Genomic DNA, 15,758 nt, shown 5'->3' on the forward strand with positions numbered 1-15,758 from the left:
GCTGTGTAGATTGGAAGGAAACTTGCAGGAAGTGACTGCAACTTTGTCCTACCTAGTGATAGAGGCCATGGGTTTGAAAGGTGCTGTCAAAGAACGCTTGGCAAGTTGTTGCAGCAGATCTTGTAGATAGTAAACACTACTGTGATTGTGTGTTCAAGGTCACACATTCTTTGGCTGGATGTCTTTGTCACAGATGGCTTCTTACCATTGGCACGACATTCATCCAGGCAAGTAGAGTTATTCTATGACTTGAGTTGTGCATCGTAGCCTTTTGGACAGGCTTTGAGTCAGAAAATGAGTCACTTGCTGCAAGATTTCCAGCCTCTGATCTTCTCCCATAGCCATTATTTATTTGGCTAATCACATTAAGTTTCTGGTCAATGCTCATCCCCCAGATGCTGATGATGGGGGATTTGGTGATGACAATGCTGTTGAATGTCATGAGGAAATGGTTCTTTCTTGTTGGAGGTGGTCACTGTCTAACACTTCAGTGACTCAAATGTCACTTGTCACTCATTAGCCAAAGCCTGAATGTTGTCCAGGTCTTCCTACATCTGGACAATGGACAGCTTCAGTATCTGAGGAATTTGTGAATGATTCAGAGTTGTAGTAGAAAAGCGATAAACATTGCAATCTAGAATCCCTATCATAGTGACTTAGTGTACAAATAGCTTAATGACACAGGCTGAAACTATTTAACAATTATCATTTGAACACAACAAAAAAAAAATCAAATAATTATATACTTTTACTTCACATTTTGAGGCGCAGTGGATGACGTTCTTACCTTGAGCCAGAAGCTCTGGAATCTAAACCCATCCAAAGAGTTGATGGTCAAAAAGGTGCATTCTGTGGACGAGCAAATTAAGTAACAACCTGAAAATCCCATCAACATACAGTAATGACAGGTGGTACAACATTCTTGGTCAACTATGTGATGGAAAAGAAATCCATCGCTAACCATACCTCCAGACTACAACACACGTGTGTAAAATAGCACATTGCCAAGGCATCCGACTTCCTAAGTGCATTACCTCACAACATCAAGAAAAATTAGAGAGCAAAAGTCTGGAGGGAATCTGACAGACTATTTTCCATGTGATTTCACTAAACATTTAATGGAATTGTCTCTTACCAGCCACACGAATGTCACAAGCCAGAGCCATTTCTAGGCCCCCTCCTAAGGCAGCTCCATCAAGAACAGCAATTGTGGGCATTGGGAGGTTACCTGCACACAAAGAATTTTCCAATAAAAATTGTAATATTGGAAGTAATATTCCTTTCAGAATAAATTAGCTTTGTTTCAATTTGTACACACACATTTTCAAAAATTCAAGTAATTAAATTCCTCTATTTCTTATGTCAAGGTGCAGCGGTTAAAAATCTTATCTCTGAGCCAAAAGCTCTGGAATCTAATCCTATTGAAATGGAAACCATTGAAGCTGTAGTACAGAAGTAGCATTACAAGTAGCATTAAACCTTTCACCCAACAGCTTCAATTCATGAACACAGAAGCCATAATACATTATGATTATTTTAACAATAACCAAGGTGTTGATATATGTATAAGCACAGTTATCTACAACAAGATTGTGTGTATCTTTTCAGGCAATAAAGCTGAGCTCTCGCTTTGATGATTGACTCACACATAGTGCAAAATTTTTTAGATGACCAGGACTCCCACCCCACCATCTGAAGAACTAGCAGGGACCATAATTTCCCCATCAATGTTAGATAATGCACAGCCAATTAGCATTTGACAAGGTGTTAATTGGCTTTTTGAGGTGGATTTCCTTCCACAGAGAGCTGCCAGCTAATTGGATAGTCTAAAGTTCCATATTCCCAACAGTTTCACATTTGAGAGGTGACCACAGCTAAAATTTGAGCTAGTACTTGAAGATCAGCAATTAACCAAGACTGCATTGAATGTTAAATCTGAGTATCACTGGGAATTGGCTGGTAGGATCCAGTGAGGGGTTCAAAAAGGGCCAGGTTTGAGAGGTGGTGGTGGGATAAGAGTTAAAGATAGCTATAAATTTAGGGAGTAACCATATGGGCACAGCATATCTGCAAAAATGGCTCTCCCTCAAGCTCAACTCCAGTTCACACAGATGAAGCTCACAGACTTCCCACTTGGTATGGGCCTCCTTCTGTTGCAGGGAACATGGCAGCTGAGGCAGTAAAGGCATTTAAGTGGCCCCTTGAGGTCTTCAATAGGCCAAAGCACAAGTGAGCTATCCACCACATCTATTGTCCTCCTTAAAATGGGAAAGGTTAGGATGGCTGGCAGGCAGGCCATGAGTTGCAATTTTTGTGCAATGCTTTGAAAAATTTCTAAGCAAAACTATAATGAGCAATAATGCCTTCAATTTATGAATGAAGAATTTAGATTGCAGATGTCCAGTGACTACTCCACACTGCCCAGTTAATTGGAATTCTGAGGCAAATGTAAAAATTACTTTGACGTGTACAAGGCAACCTTAGAATGGAAAAATTGAAGGAATGCAAAGTAGTCAGTCCAATAATTAGTCATTCTACAACTAGATTCTTCCAATAATTTATTCTTCCAATAACTGTAATTTTATCAGAGCCAGAAATAGAAAGAGGACTGAGTTATGAGATTGAAATGAAATGACTGAAAGCTATATTTAATTTCGATCACTGTCATTTTGTTGTCAGAATGAAGAATTGGAGATCTAGTCAAGAGTTCAAACATTCAACACACTCAACTAAAATCAATCCACTCAGCAATGTGGGACCTACGTAGAGATATTCTCACCCCAATCATTTATGGTGCATGTAAATTACTAGATCTATTGTCACAACTACAGACATCTATGTGCAATGGAGGAACTTCCCCTTCACAGAAGAAAAACTAAAAACATATCATGCCTATTGGTCAACTGTTCCCTCACAAAAGGACCAACAATTGAATAACAATTACAACACCAGGGTGGCAAGGTGGCTCAGTGGTCAGCAACATTATCTTTCAGCACAAGGGACCCAGCTTTGATTTCAGCTTCGGGTGACTGTATGTAATTTGCACGCTCTCCCTGTGTCTGCATGGGTTTTGTCCAGATACTCCTGTTTCCTCACACAATCCAGATGTACAGATTAGGTGAATTGGCCATGGGAAATGCAGGGCTACAGGGATAGGATAGGGAGTTGAGCCTGGTGAAATGCTCTTTGGAGGTTCAGTGTGGATTTGGTGTGCCAAATGGCCTACACTGTAGGGATTCTATGATTCGCAATAGCAATGCAGCATCATTCCTGAATCCAACTGACACGCATAACAACATTATCAGTCCCATCTCAGGGGGTAAGGCAGTTGCCCACTAGTTAGAAAGTCGATGACACCTCAGGGTGCCTCTTCAGGGAAGGCCTGCCAAATTAACTATAAGACTGACAAAATACAAAACAAAAGAATTGCAGATGTTGTAAATCAGAACAAAAATAGAAGTTCTGAGGAAGGATCACGGGACCCAAAATATTAACTTTGATTTCTCTTCATAGATGCTGCCAAAACTGCTGAGCTTTTCCAGCAATTTCTGTTTTTGTTTCTATAAAGCTGACAGTTAAATGGCCAGAAGTGGGCTTCCCTGGAACAAAGAAATATGACAAAAATCAGTCCCCCATCACTTTCCGCCCTCCCCTCTGCTCTGACAGCGTCTGGTCAATCAAGGGATAGGAGGTGGGTACTTCAGACAGCAACATGAGGAAAGCAATGGCAGCAGCTAGCAATGCAACCACCTAGCAGACCATGGTCAGTGAGATCCCAGATCATAGATGAGTGAGGACGAGTGGGAGTCGTGGGAGAGGATGTGAGGGTGATAGCAAAGGCAAGGTTTGGTTCTTAGCAGAAAATTGCTTCTTTAATACAGTTCGCTTGTCAGCACCAATCAAATGAGCCTCAGCTTTTAGCTCATGAGTGATCAGTTCCTTCGTGGAGTAACTTGCAAATGATAGTGTGTGGAAAATTTTAAATTTTTTAAAATACTGGCTACCAGCGACACCACCAACTGCCGGTTCAAAGTGGAGAGGATCTCGAAGAAGATCACGCATATCGACACAGACATCAAGTTTCTGCAGAAATACAAGAAAGCAGGAAAGATCCCAAAAGGACTATGGGTAACGAACCCACTCAAATTGACCACAACACAGACTATGCTGAGAGACTTTGCCGTCACACCTCTCACAAACTCAATTATCTTGTACAACAACTCTACAACAGGCACCATAACCTTCAAGTCAAGATAGAGTCCATGTTTTCAGCTTGCATTCAAAATACAGCAGTACAGTTATGAGACACTGCCAAGCAGACTATGCGATAGAACCACCTACATGCGCACCGAGAACAAGAAACTGGAGAAACTTGCCATAATCACTAGCAGTAGCCACGTCTCTCCTGCACTACAGTTGACAATGATACCACCACAGGGAAATCAATTGTCAACTTATCGGATTACACCCTTTAACTGGAAGAGATTGAAGTTCTCGGCCAAGGGCTCAATTTCTGCCCCACCACCAAAATGGACCCTATTGGTCTTGTGGCAGACACAGAGGAATTCATGAGATGAATAAGACTCCAGAAATTCTTCCAAGCTGTCACCAGCGAGCCCAATGAGACAACCAATGAACCGGAACAGTTGTCAGAGAGATTCATAATACAGCAACAAAAGGAGGAGTCAATTTGGACCCATCCAGAGGGCCGCTGCCCTGGGAGTGACATGTATGCTCAAACCGTCAGGAAATGCATGAATGCCTAATTCATCAGCTGGACCTACAAGGTAGGGCAAAATGTCACCCAATCACAATGCAACGCCATCAGTGTTCTTAAGATCAATCGCAGCATTGTCAGCAAACCAGCAGACAAAGAAGCCATTGTTATTCGGAATAAAACAGACTACTGTAAGGAAGTGTACCGACAATTGAACAATCAGGAAGACTACAGGCAACTACCGACCAATCCAACAGCACACCCGTGAACAAAACAGATTAATCAAGACTTTTGATCGACTCCGTCAGAGAGCTTTACACACATTCATCCCACAAACCTCTAATGTAGGGGACTTCTGCTGCCTTCTGAAGATACATAAAGCCAACACACCTGGATGCCGCATCTTATCAGGCAACAGGATGCCGCATCTTATCAGGCAACGGGACACTGTGTGAGAACCTCGCTGGCTAGATCGAGGGCATCCTGAAACTCATGGTTAAAGGGACCCTCAGCTTCAGTTGCGACATTATACATTTCTTACAGAAACTCAGCACCCATAGACCAGTCAAAACAGGAGCATTCCTCATCAAAATGGATGTTTCGAAACTCTACACCAGCATTTCCCACAATGACAGCATCACTTGTAACAGCCTCAGCACTCAATACCATAGAGTCATAGTCATAGAGACGTACAGCATGGAAACAGACCCTTTAGTCCCACTCGTTCATGTCGACCAGATATCCTAACCTAAACTAGTCCCATTTGCCAGCACTTGGCCCATATCCCTATAAACCTTTCCTATTCATATACCCGTCCAGATGCCTTTGAAATGTTGCAATTGTACAAGCCTTCACCACTTCCTCTGGCAGCTCATTCTATCCATGCACCACCCTCTGCATGAAAAAGTTGTCGCTTAGGTGCCTTTTATAACTTGCCCTTCTCACATTAAACCTATGCCCTCTAGTTCTGGACTCCCCCACCCCAGGGAAAAAAACTTTCTCTATTTATTCTATCCATGCCCCTCATGATTTTATAAGCATCTATATGATTACCCCCTCAGCCTCCAATGCTTCTATTTCCAAATAAACCTGTTGGACCATAACCTGGTGTTGAGTGATTTTAAACTTTTTTACACTGGGAATGTTTGAATAAATAACTTTATACAATGTGGTTTGTCACACATGTGACCTCTAATGCCACGATTTGTTAGTAAGGGCTTTAGCACAGGCACTATTTTTCCCACCACATGGAAAATGTTGCACCTTTGACAATGCAATATTCTCTTTAGAAAACACTGGAATATCAGCAAAGATGATAGGTTAAAGACCCAATTCTAAAAGCAATATAACGTATTATTGTTACCATGAAAAGAAATTTCAATTAAAAATGGAAAAAGATATCTACAAATAGAAATGTTCAAAATTGGAAATACATTTTCCACAGTGCGTTGTCATTCTTGAGAAAAGTTTTGTTTTAAAAGTATATACCAATTATCTGAATCAGGAAAATTAAATGTTCAACACCAAGTTTGCAAAGGAGGCGCCGCATATCATGAAAATTCATAAGATCTTCATTTTTTGTGCATCAAGATTAACATGTGGCAATTGCATTTTTAATACAGATAAATGAAAAGATGTACATTATACAAACAAGAAAATAGAAACAGTAGATTATATTAAATATTCATATAGTCTTATCAAGAAATATATTCTGTATAAATATATGCAACATTAATGGGCATTGAATGAATTGAAAAGGACAGATAAGATACCTAATAGCTTTAACCAAAATGTAAAATATATTAGAAGTTAAATAATTACTGCACAGGCCATTAATATAATTTCATCTGGTTTCAGGACTTTGCTGGAATTATACTGCAGTTTGTCAAATACATTAATGACATGAATGTGAATGTAGAAGGTATAACTAGGAAGTTTGTAGATGACATGAGAATTGGTGACGTTGTTGATAGCGTGGAGGATGATCTCAGACTACAGGCTGATATTGGACAACTGTTAAATTGAGGTAAAAACAATGACTGCAGATGCTGGAAACCAGATTCTGGATCAGTGGTGCTGGAAGAGCACAGCAGTTCAGGCAGCATCTAACGAGCAGCGAAATCGACGTTTCGAGCAAAAGCTCTTCATCAGGACCACTGATCCAGAAACTGTTAAATTGAGCAGAGCAATGGTAAATGAAATTTATTCCCAGATAAGTGTGAAGTGATGCATCTTGGAAGGACTAATAAGGGAAAGTTTGTACAATGCAGGAGCAAATTACTGCAGATGCTGGAATCTGTACTGAAAACAAAAAATGCTGGAAATCACAATGGGTCAGGCAGCATCCATGAAGAGAGCAAGCTAACATTTCAAGTCTAGATGATTCTTCATCAGAGCTGATGTGAAATTTGGAGGGAGTAGTATTTATGCAATCATGTGGGTTGGAGTGCTGGGAGAGAAAGGGTGCTGATAAATGGATTAAGTGATCAGAATGTGAGAAAAACAGAAAAATAGTGAGTCCAACTACCAAACAGGAAAGAACTGATGGTCCCTCTGGAGTGGGGGAGGGAAGACAGGACATGGTGACAGAGAAAGCAGCAAGTAAAGCTAAAAGGGAACAAGTGGGTCTTAGTTCACAGTCTGAACGTGTTGAACTCAATATTAAGTCCAGAAGGTAGTAAAGTGCCTAGTGTGAAGACGAGATGTTGTTCCTCCAGTTTGCTCTGTGATTCACTGAAGCATGGCAGCATGCCGAGGACGGACAAGTGGATTCTGTGTTAAAATGACCGGCTTTGGGAAGATTGGGATCATGACTGCATATGGAGCGGAGGTGATCTGCAAAGCAGGCACCCAGTCTGCATTTAGTTTCTCCAATGTAGGGTAGGCCATATTGGGTGCAGTGAACGCAACAGACCAGATTGGAGGAAATACAGGTGACATGCTGCTCCACCTGGAAAGATTGTTTAGTTCCTTGGATGGTGAGCAGGGATGAGTGAAGGGGCAGATGTTGAACCTTCTGCAGTTGCATAGAAAGGTGCCATGGACAGGTGAGGTGGTGTTGATAGTCATCGAGGCATAGACTAGGGTGCCCCACAGGGAATGGTTCCCTACAAAATATATATGGGGAAGTTGGGGGAAAATGTGTTTGGTGGCAGCGTTCTGATGGAGTTGGCTGAAATACTGGAGGCTGATTCTTTGAATGTGGAAGCTGGCGGGATGGAAAGTGAGGACAAAGGGACCCAATCATGCCGCTGAGAGTGATCGGAAAGGGCAAGAGCAGAAGCACGGAAGTTGGATTGGATGCAATTTAGGACCCTATCAATCAGTGAGTAGGAAACCATGGTTAAGGAAGAGGACGCCATGTCAGCTGTGCTGTTTTGAAAGGTGGCATCATCCGAACATACACGATGTAGGCAAAAGAACTGGGAGAATGGAATAATTGTTACAGGATGTGGAGTGTGACGAGCTGTAGTGTAGGTAGCTATGGGAATCAGTGGCTTTGCAGTGGATGACAGTGGACAGTTAATTTCCCAAAATGGAGATGGACAGGTTAAGGAAAGGAAGGGAACTGTCAGAGATGGACCATATGAAAGTTAGAGGGGTGGAAATTGCATACAAAATGAACAGATGTTTCAAGGTCTAGGCAGGAGCATGAAGCGGCACTGATAGTCTTGATTTACTGAAAAAAAACAGTTGTGGGAGGGGACAAGGTAGGATTAGAACAAGGATTATTGCACATACCCAATAAAAGGGTAGGCCATACGGATCCCATACGGATGCCCAAAATCATTCCTTTGACTTGACAGAATTGAGATGAATTAAAAAGAAGTTGTTTAGTAAGACAACAAGGTCAGCCAAACAGAGGAGGGTGGTGGTGGATGAGAATTGATCAGGCCTCTGGTTCAGAAAGAAGTCGAGAACTCTCAGACCATCCTAGTGGGGAATGGAGGTATAGAATGAATGGTAGGCCTTCAGGGAGTACTTCAGAACAAAGGGACCTTGGTCTATAAATCCATGGACTCCTGAAGGTGTGAGCATAGGTAGTTAGAATGATACAGAAAATACTCAGGATGCTTGCCTTTGTTAGCCGGGGTATAGAACATGGGAGTAACAAAGTCTTGTTACAACTTTACAAACTTTGGTTAAGCCACAGCTGGAATATGGTGTGTAGTTCTGGTCACCACCTCTGCACTTGAAAGGGTACAGAGAAGATTCACCAGGATGTTGCTAGTATTGGAAAATCTCAGTTATGAGGAGAGACTGAATATGCTAGGCTTGTTTTCCCGGGTGCAGAGGACGCTGAAGGGTGATCTGATTGAGGCATGCAAAATTTTGAGAGGCATAGCTCGGATAAATCAAGATAATCTTTTCTCCATGGTAGACATGTCTAAGACCAAAGGGCACAAAATTAAGGCAAGGACTAAGTGGTTGAGATGAGATCTGAGAAAAACCTTTATCACCCATAGGCAGAAGAAATATGGAACATGCTGTCTGAGAGGGTGGTGGAGGAAGGTATTTTCCAACATTTAACAAGCATCCAGATGAGCACTTAAAATGCAAGGGCACAGGAAGCTATAGGCCAAGTGCAGGTAAATGGGATTAGAATATCTTGGTGTTTGGCATAGACATGGCAGACCAAAGGGCCTGTTTAAAAACCACAGAATTCCTACAGTATGGAAGCAGGCCATTCAGCTGATGGAGTCCACACCAACTCTCCGAGCAGCATCCCACTCAGGCCCATCCCCAACCCCAACCCAATCCCTGCAACCCTGCATTTCCTTTGGCTAATCCACCTACCCTGCATATCCTTGGATACTATGGGCATCACCAACCCAAGGAAACACAAACACATAAATAGAAAGTGGGATATAACACCAGCGCTCCATTGGAGGCTCAATTATGATGTTACCTAGTATGGTGACGAAATGTCTGAAAACAAACCTTCCGGCTCAATGAGCAAACTTACATCCAGAACGTCAAGCTGAGCTACAAATCTTCTCAAAACTCGCTAACACTTTGGGCAATTTAACATGGCCAATCCACCTAGCCTGCACACCTTTGGACTGTGGGAGGAAACTGAAGCACCCAAAGGAAAGCTATGCAAACATGGGGAGAATGTACAAACACCGCATATACAGTTCTCCAAGGTGAAATTGATCCTGGGTCCCAGGCATTGTCAGGCAGCAGTGCTAACCACTGAGTCACCGTGCCATCCCCTCTTTGTTTCTAAGTTGTAGGATTCTAAGACTCCATGAGAGGTTAGCTTGGATTTCTTTTCTTAAACTAATATTTCAAAATTGAGAGTGTTAAGTTAATGATTGCAACATGCTCTCTGATGTAAATCTGTTCATCAAATCCAAGTTAAGTCTAAAAGTGAACAAATTTTAATGAAGTGAGCAAATATATGTAATAATACAATTATCAATCCTTGGGGCATGTTAATGGATGACTCTCAATTTAAAACCAAAATTGCACATGCTAGAAATTTTTTAAAAATCACAGAAAATACAAAAATATACCAAGTATATTCTTCTATGCCCACATAGAAGAAAAAGTAAGTCACCGGAGGCTCATTGATGATGTTACCTAGTATGATGACAAAAAGCCTGAAACTGAACCTTCCAGCTCAGCAAGCAAACTCGCTAAGCAAGTTTTGAATTAGATTAGATTACTTATTTAGTGTGGAAACAGGCCCTTCGGCCCAACATGTCCACACCGACCCTCTGAAGAGCAACCCACCCAGACCCATTCCCCTACATTTACCCCATCACCTAACACTACAGGCATGGCCAATTCACCTACCCTACGTAGGATTACCAAACCAGCATTTTGAGGTCATTATATATTGTAGAGCTTAGAATCATTAATCATTCCTTTCAGCGGATACTGGATTCCTATTATTTTGTGATGGATCAGACCAGACCCTTCAAAATAATTCCCAAAGGTAGTCTACACCCTAACTTTTTCTTATTTTTAAGGCAAATGTAACGTGCTGTGTCCCAGATTCAGTTTGGCAAGTCAAACTACTCGACACTCAGCAAAGCATTCATTCAAACACTATAGTTAAAATACAACAAAAGAAAGAAGAACTTAGAATAACAACACTATTGGAAAACTTAACAGACTTAACTATTACAAATTAACTGTTCCAATTTGGTAATATCCCATAAATATTGCCCTTGGCCAAAAAGACAAAGTTCAAGAAACAGGTGCAAATCCAGAGCCTAGAATGAGAACCCCCAGCTTTTGACTGTAATTGAGAGAAGGAGAAATAGTTTTTACTTAATAAAGAGTCCAGCAGCTTCTGCCAAAAGCTAAACATAAGAAATGGATAAAAAGACTGGCCAAGAAGAGCTTGCCATGCCCATCCAGGCTGTTTCTATTGTTCCAGCTTTTAACAAAAAAACCTAAGACCTCACAAGTAGTTTATCTCACCTCAGACTACTGGACACTTCTTGTTTAATTTCTCCCTTAACAGAAACCAGGACAAAATATACCCATGAAAGCCAGAGCATCATCATAATTTGAAATGCATCTGTTCTGCTCTAAGTGCAGGTGCAGCTACCTTTATACAGATTCATTACTTTGGACATCAACTGCTTGAATATATGACATACCATCTTTGTATTCAGATATTCAGGGTATGAATAGAACATTACAATACAAAAGAACACCTTCGGCCATCAAAACTGTGCCGGCTTTTTCAATGTGCAATCCAGTTCATCATCCAGCCTCCTGTTCCTATCTCATTTTCAACAGTATTTACTTTTCAAGTATTTATCCAGGTCCCTTTTGAAGGCTATAATTGAATCTGTATCCCCCATTCCATAAGACAACCACCTTACATTAATGCTCCCTCAATGTTGATCCTTTGGTCGCTGTAAGGTAGTTTTGTTTTCTTAATGTGAAACCGTTCATGACATAAAAACCTTTCTCAGATCACCTCAGCCATGTCTGTTTGGAAGGAACCTACTACCCTCCCTTCTTTCAAATGATGATCTGAAAACACTCTTACCAAAATAAAGTTACAGAATTTGAACCAAGAAGAGGTTAATTTGTGTGATAAGTATAAGTACTAAAAGTACAGTTTAACCCATAGGCTTAATATACAAAACCTGTAAACCTAATGGCTGTTATCAGGCTAACAAGAAATCACAAGTTCAAATTTTACAATAGCATCTTGAAAGTTCTGTCTTTTCTATTAGTTATATTTTTTTTTGCAAAATTGGCTGATCTGCCTTTTTAAAAAGGATGTTTTCAAAAATGTTATGGCAGGTTGTTAGCCACTATTTTGGATAGAACTCTTCAGGAAGACATCGGAGAGATGCATTCAAAGAGAGAATTCTCAGCCAAAGACAGCATAATGAGGAAAAGGTTTCAGAAATCAGCAGCTATTCTGTTGAAAGAACGCAGGCAATTTACAAACCATATTACTATAGAATTAACGAGAAACAGGAAACCTTCCAGTACCCGGTCATACAGTTTATCTAGCTGTACAAGCAATCTTCAACAATTCAACTGCAGAAGCCATTGCAGTTGCTGAATTCTAACCTCAAATTCACAACCCTTTTACATTGGAAAGCCAAATTTTCATGCAAGCCAAGCCTGCAAAGATAACAGAGACTCATTTTTATCCTATTTTTATCTTTACAAATTTATTTAACCTATACCTGCATTTGATATTTATATTTTAGCTAATAAATGTATTGTAGAATTGAGCTATTTTACAAGTATTAAACATTTTAACTTGACCAATCAAATGAAGAGATAATCTTTAAATTGACGGCAGTTTAAACTAACTGAGTAGAGTACCTTCAAAGTATACAGAACGCTATATAAAGATGATGAGAAGACATCTCAAATAATTCAGGAGACATTTCAAATAATTAAACAGTTCTTCTAGAGAAATGTCTACAGAAGTGTGTTAATGGTGTTTGGAGAACATAGGATGTAGAGCAGTACAGCAAAGGAACAAGCCCTTTGGCCCAACATGTCTGCACCAGCCATGATGCCATTTTAAACTAATCCCATTTGTCTGTACATGGTCCATATCCTTCCATTCCTTGCTTGTTCATGTAACTGTCCAAAAGCCTCCTAAACTTTGCTTTCAACCTGCTTCTACCACCACCCCACATCTGTGTAAGGGAAGAGGAAAACGACAGGAAGTATGATGGTAAATAAAAAACAAAGCAGCAGATTAACGTGTATGCAAGAGGGTTTGATTACATCAAAGACTACGAAAGACTTATTAATGGAGATGTTAAAATTGAAAAAGAAGGTACAAAAACTTGCATAAAGACACTTTACCTGAATGTTCATTGCAAGGTAGATGAGATAACATCACAAATCATCATGAATGCGTGTGATTTAGTAACCATTATGGAGACATGGTTGCAGGACGGTCACAACTGGGAATTAAATATCCGGGGTATTAGACTATTCAGAAGGAAAGTCAGAAAGGTAAGGGAAGTGGGGTAGCTCAAGTATTCAAGGATGACATCAGGGCAGTGGTGAGCGATGATGTAGGTTCTATGGAGAATAAGGTTGAATCCACTTGGATGGAAATGAGAAATTCTAAGAAGAACGCGTAGTCTATAGGCCACCAAATAATATCACATTGGGGCAGGCAATAAACAAAGAAATAAGTAATGCCCATAAAAATGGTACAGCAATTACCATGAAGGATTTTTAATCTCCATGTTGATTGCTCGAACCATGTCAATCAATGAAGCTTTGAGGTGAAGTTCATTGAATGTTTCCACGACAGTTTTCTTGAAAGTACATAATGGAACTGCCCAGGGAGCAAGCTATAAGAGATCTGGTCCTGTGTAATGAGACAGGAATAATTAATCATCCCATAGTTGGGATCCTCTTGGAAGAAGCAATCATTTAGAATATAGAATTTAGAAAGTGAGAAACCAGATGGTTGAAGTTAGAATACAGGTGGAAACTGAGAAACCAGATGGTTGAATTTAGAATACAGGTGGAAAGTGAGAAGATAAAATCCAATACCAGGGTTCTGTGCTTAAACAAAGGAGACTGCAACAGGATGAGGGAGGAGTTGGCTAAAGTAGACTGGAAGCAAAGACTTTATAATGGGACAATTGAGGAACAGTGGAGGAATTTCAAACCAATTTTTCAAAGTGCTTAGCAAAAGTATATACCAGTGAAAAGGAAGGATTGTAGGAAAAAGGGTAATCAGCCATGAATATCTAAGGAAATAAGGAAGGCTTTCAAATTGAAAGATAAGGCATACAAAATGGCAAAGACTGGTGGGAAACTAGAAGATTGGAAAAACTTTAATGGTCAACAGGAATCCACAAAATGCTATAAAGAAAAGTAACATAGATCATGAGAGTAAACTAGAATATAAAGACAAACAGCAAAAGTTTCTATAAATATATAAAAAGAAAAAGAGTAGCTCAGATAAACATTGGTCCTTTAGAGGATAAAAGGGGTGATTTAATAATGTGAAATGAGGAAATACCTGAGGCATTGAACAGGTATTTTGTGTTGATCTGTATCAGTGGAGGATACCAATACCATACCAGAATGTGAAAAAGAGACTAAGGTAGATGAGGGTCTAGAGACTATCATTATCATAAAAGAGGTAGTGTTGGGAAAGGTGATGGAGTGAAAGGTAAACAAATCTCCTACCCAGGGTACTAAAATAGGTCGCGGGAGAAATAGCAAATGCACTTGTGGTAATTTTCCAAAATTCACTGGACACTGAAGCAGTTCCAGCAGATTAGAAAACAGCAAATGTGACGCCACTGTTTTAACAAAAAGGAGGTAGATGAAACATGGGGAATTATAAATCAGTTAGCTTAACTTCAGTGGTGGGGAAAATGCTTCGATCTATCATCAAGGAAGAAATAGCAAGACATCCAGATAGAAACTGTCCCATTCAGCAGATGTAGCTATTTATTTTTATATTCTGAGCTAGTTTACTCTCATGGTCTATGATACTTTTCTTTATAGCTTCTTTTGTGGAGTTCTGTTGACCATTAAGGTTTTTACAATCTTCTAGTTTCCGGTCTTTCCCATTTTATATGCCTTATCTTTCAATTTAAGAGCCTTCCTTATTTCCTTAGACATTCATGGCTGATTACCCTTTTTCCTACAATCCTTCCTTTTCACTGGTATATACTTTTGCTGAGCACTTTGAAAAATTGGTTTGAAATTCCTCCACTGTTCCTCAACCATCCCATCATAAACTCTTTGTTTCCAGTCTACTTAAGCGAACTCCTCCCTCATGAAAGGCAGGTCATGTTTAACGAATTTACTGGAATTCTATGAACACATTACGAGTGCAGTAGACAATGGGGACCCAGCAGATCTAGTGTACGTAGACTTCCAGAAGGCATTCGATAAGGTGCCACACAAAAGGCTACTGCATAAGTCAAACCTGGATGGCATTAAGGGTAACGTATTATAATGGTTAGAGGATTGGTTAACTAACAAGAAGAAAAGAATGGGCATAAATAAGTGCTTTTCTGATTGGTGCGCCTCAGGAATCAATGTTGAGACCGCAATTGTTTATAATTTACAAAGATAATTTGGAGTTGGAAACCACATGCAGTGTGTTAAAGATTGCAGATGACACTAAGATGAATGGTAGAACAAGTGGTCGGGGACTCAAAAGTTTGCAGAGGGATATAATAGTTTAAGTGAGTGAGCAAAAATCCAGAAGATGGAGTACAATGTTAGTAAATGTGAAATTATCCATTTTGGTATGAATAACAGTAATAAAGACTACTATTTGAAAGGTAAAAAAATTGCAGCATACAGATGTGCAGAGGGATCTGGGTGTCCTTATGCATGAATCGCAGAAGGTTGGTTTGCAGGTGCAGAGGGCAAATGGAATTTTGTCCTTCATTGCTAGAGTCAAAGGGATGTACAGCATGGAAACAAACCCTTTGGTTCAACTCGTCCATTCTGACCAGATATCCTAACCAAATCTAGTCCCATTTGCCAGCACCTGGCCCATATCCCTCTAAACGCTTCCTATTCATATACTCATCCAGATGCCTTTTAAATG

General features: G+C 40.2%; 1 protein-coding gene across 2 annotated transcripts in view; it reads right to left on the reverse strand.

Annotated features, from left to right (window-relative positions):
- auh (AU RNA binding protein/enoyl-CoA hydratase) overlaps positions 1-15,758 on the reverse strand; it is a 331,460-nt gene that overhangs the window by 95,986 nt on the left and 219,716 nt on the right. For both annotated transcript variants that reach the window (XM_060845395.1, XM_060845386.1), the window contains exon 5: positions 1,136-1,228. In XM_060845395.1, the coding sequence (XP_060701378.1) occupies positions 1,136-1,228 (93 nt within the window). The remainder of the gene's footprint in view (positions 1-1,135; positions 1,229-15,758) is intronic.

Source organism: Hemiscyllium ocellatum, chromosome 2 (genome assembly GCF_020745735.1).
Source record: "Hemiscyllium ocellatum isolate sHemOce1 chromosome 2, sHemOce1.pat.X.cur, whole genome shotgun sequence".
Taxonomy (NCBI): domain Eukaryota; kingdom Metazoa; phylum Chordata; class Chondrichthyes; order Orectolobiformes; family Hemiscylliidae; genus Hemiscyllium; species Hemiscyllium ocellatum.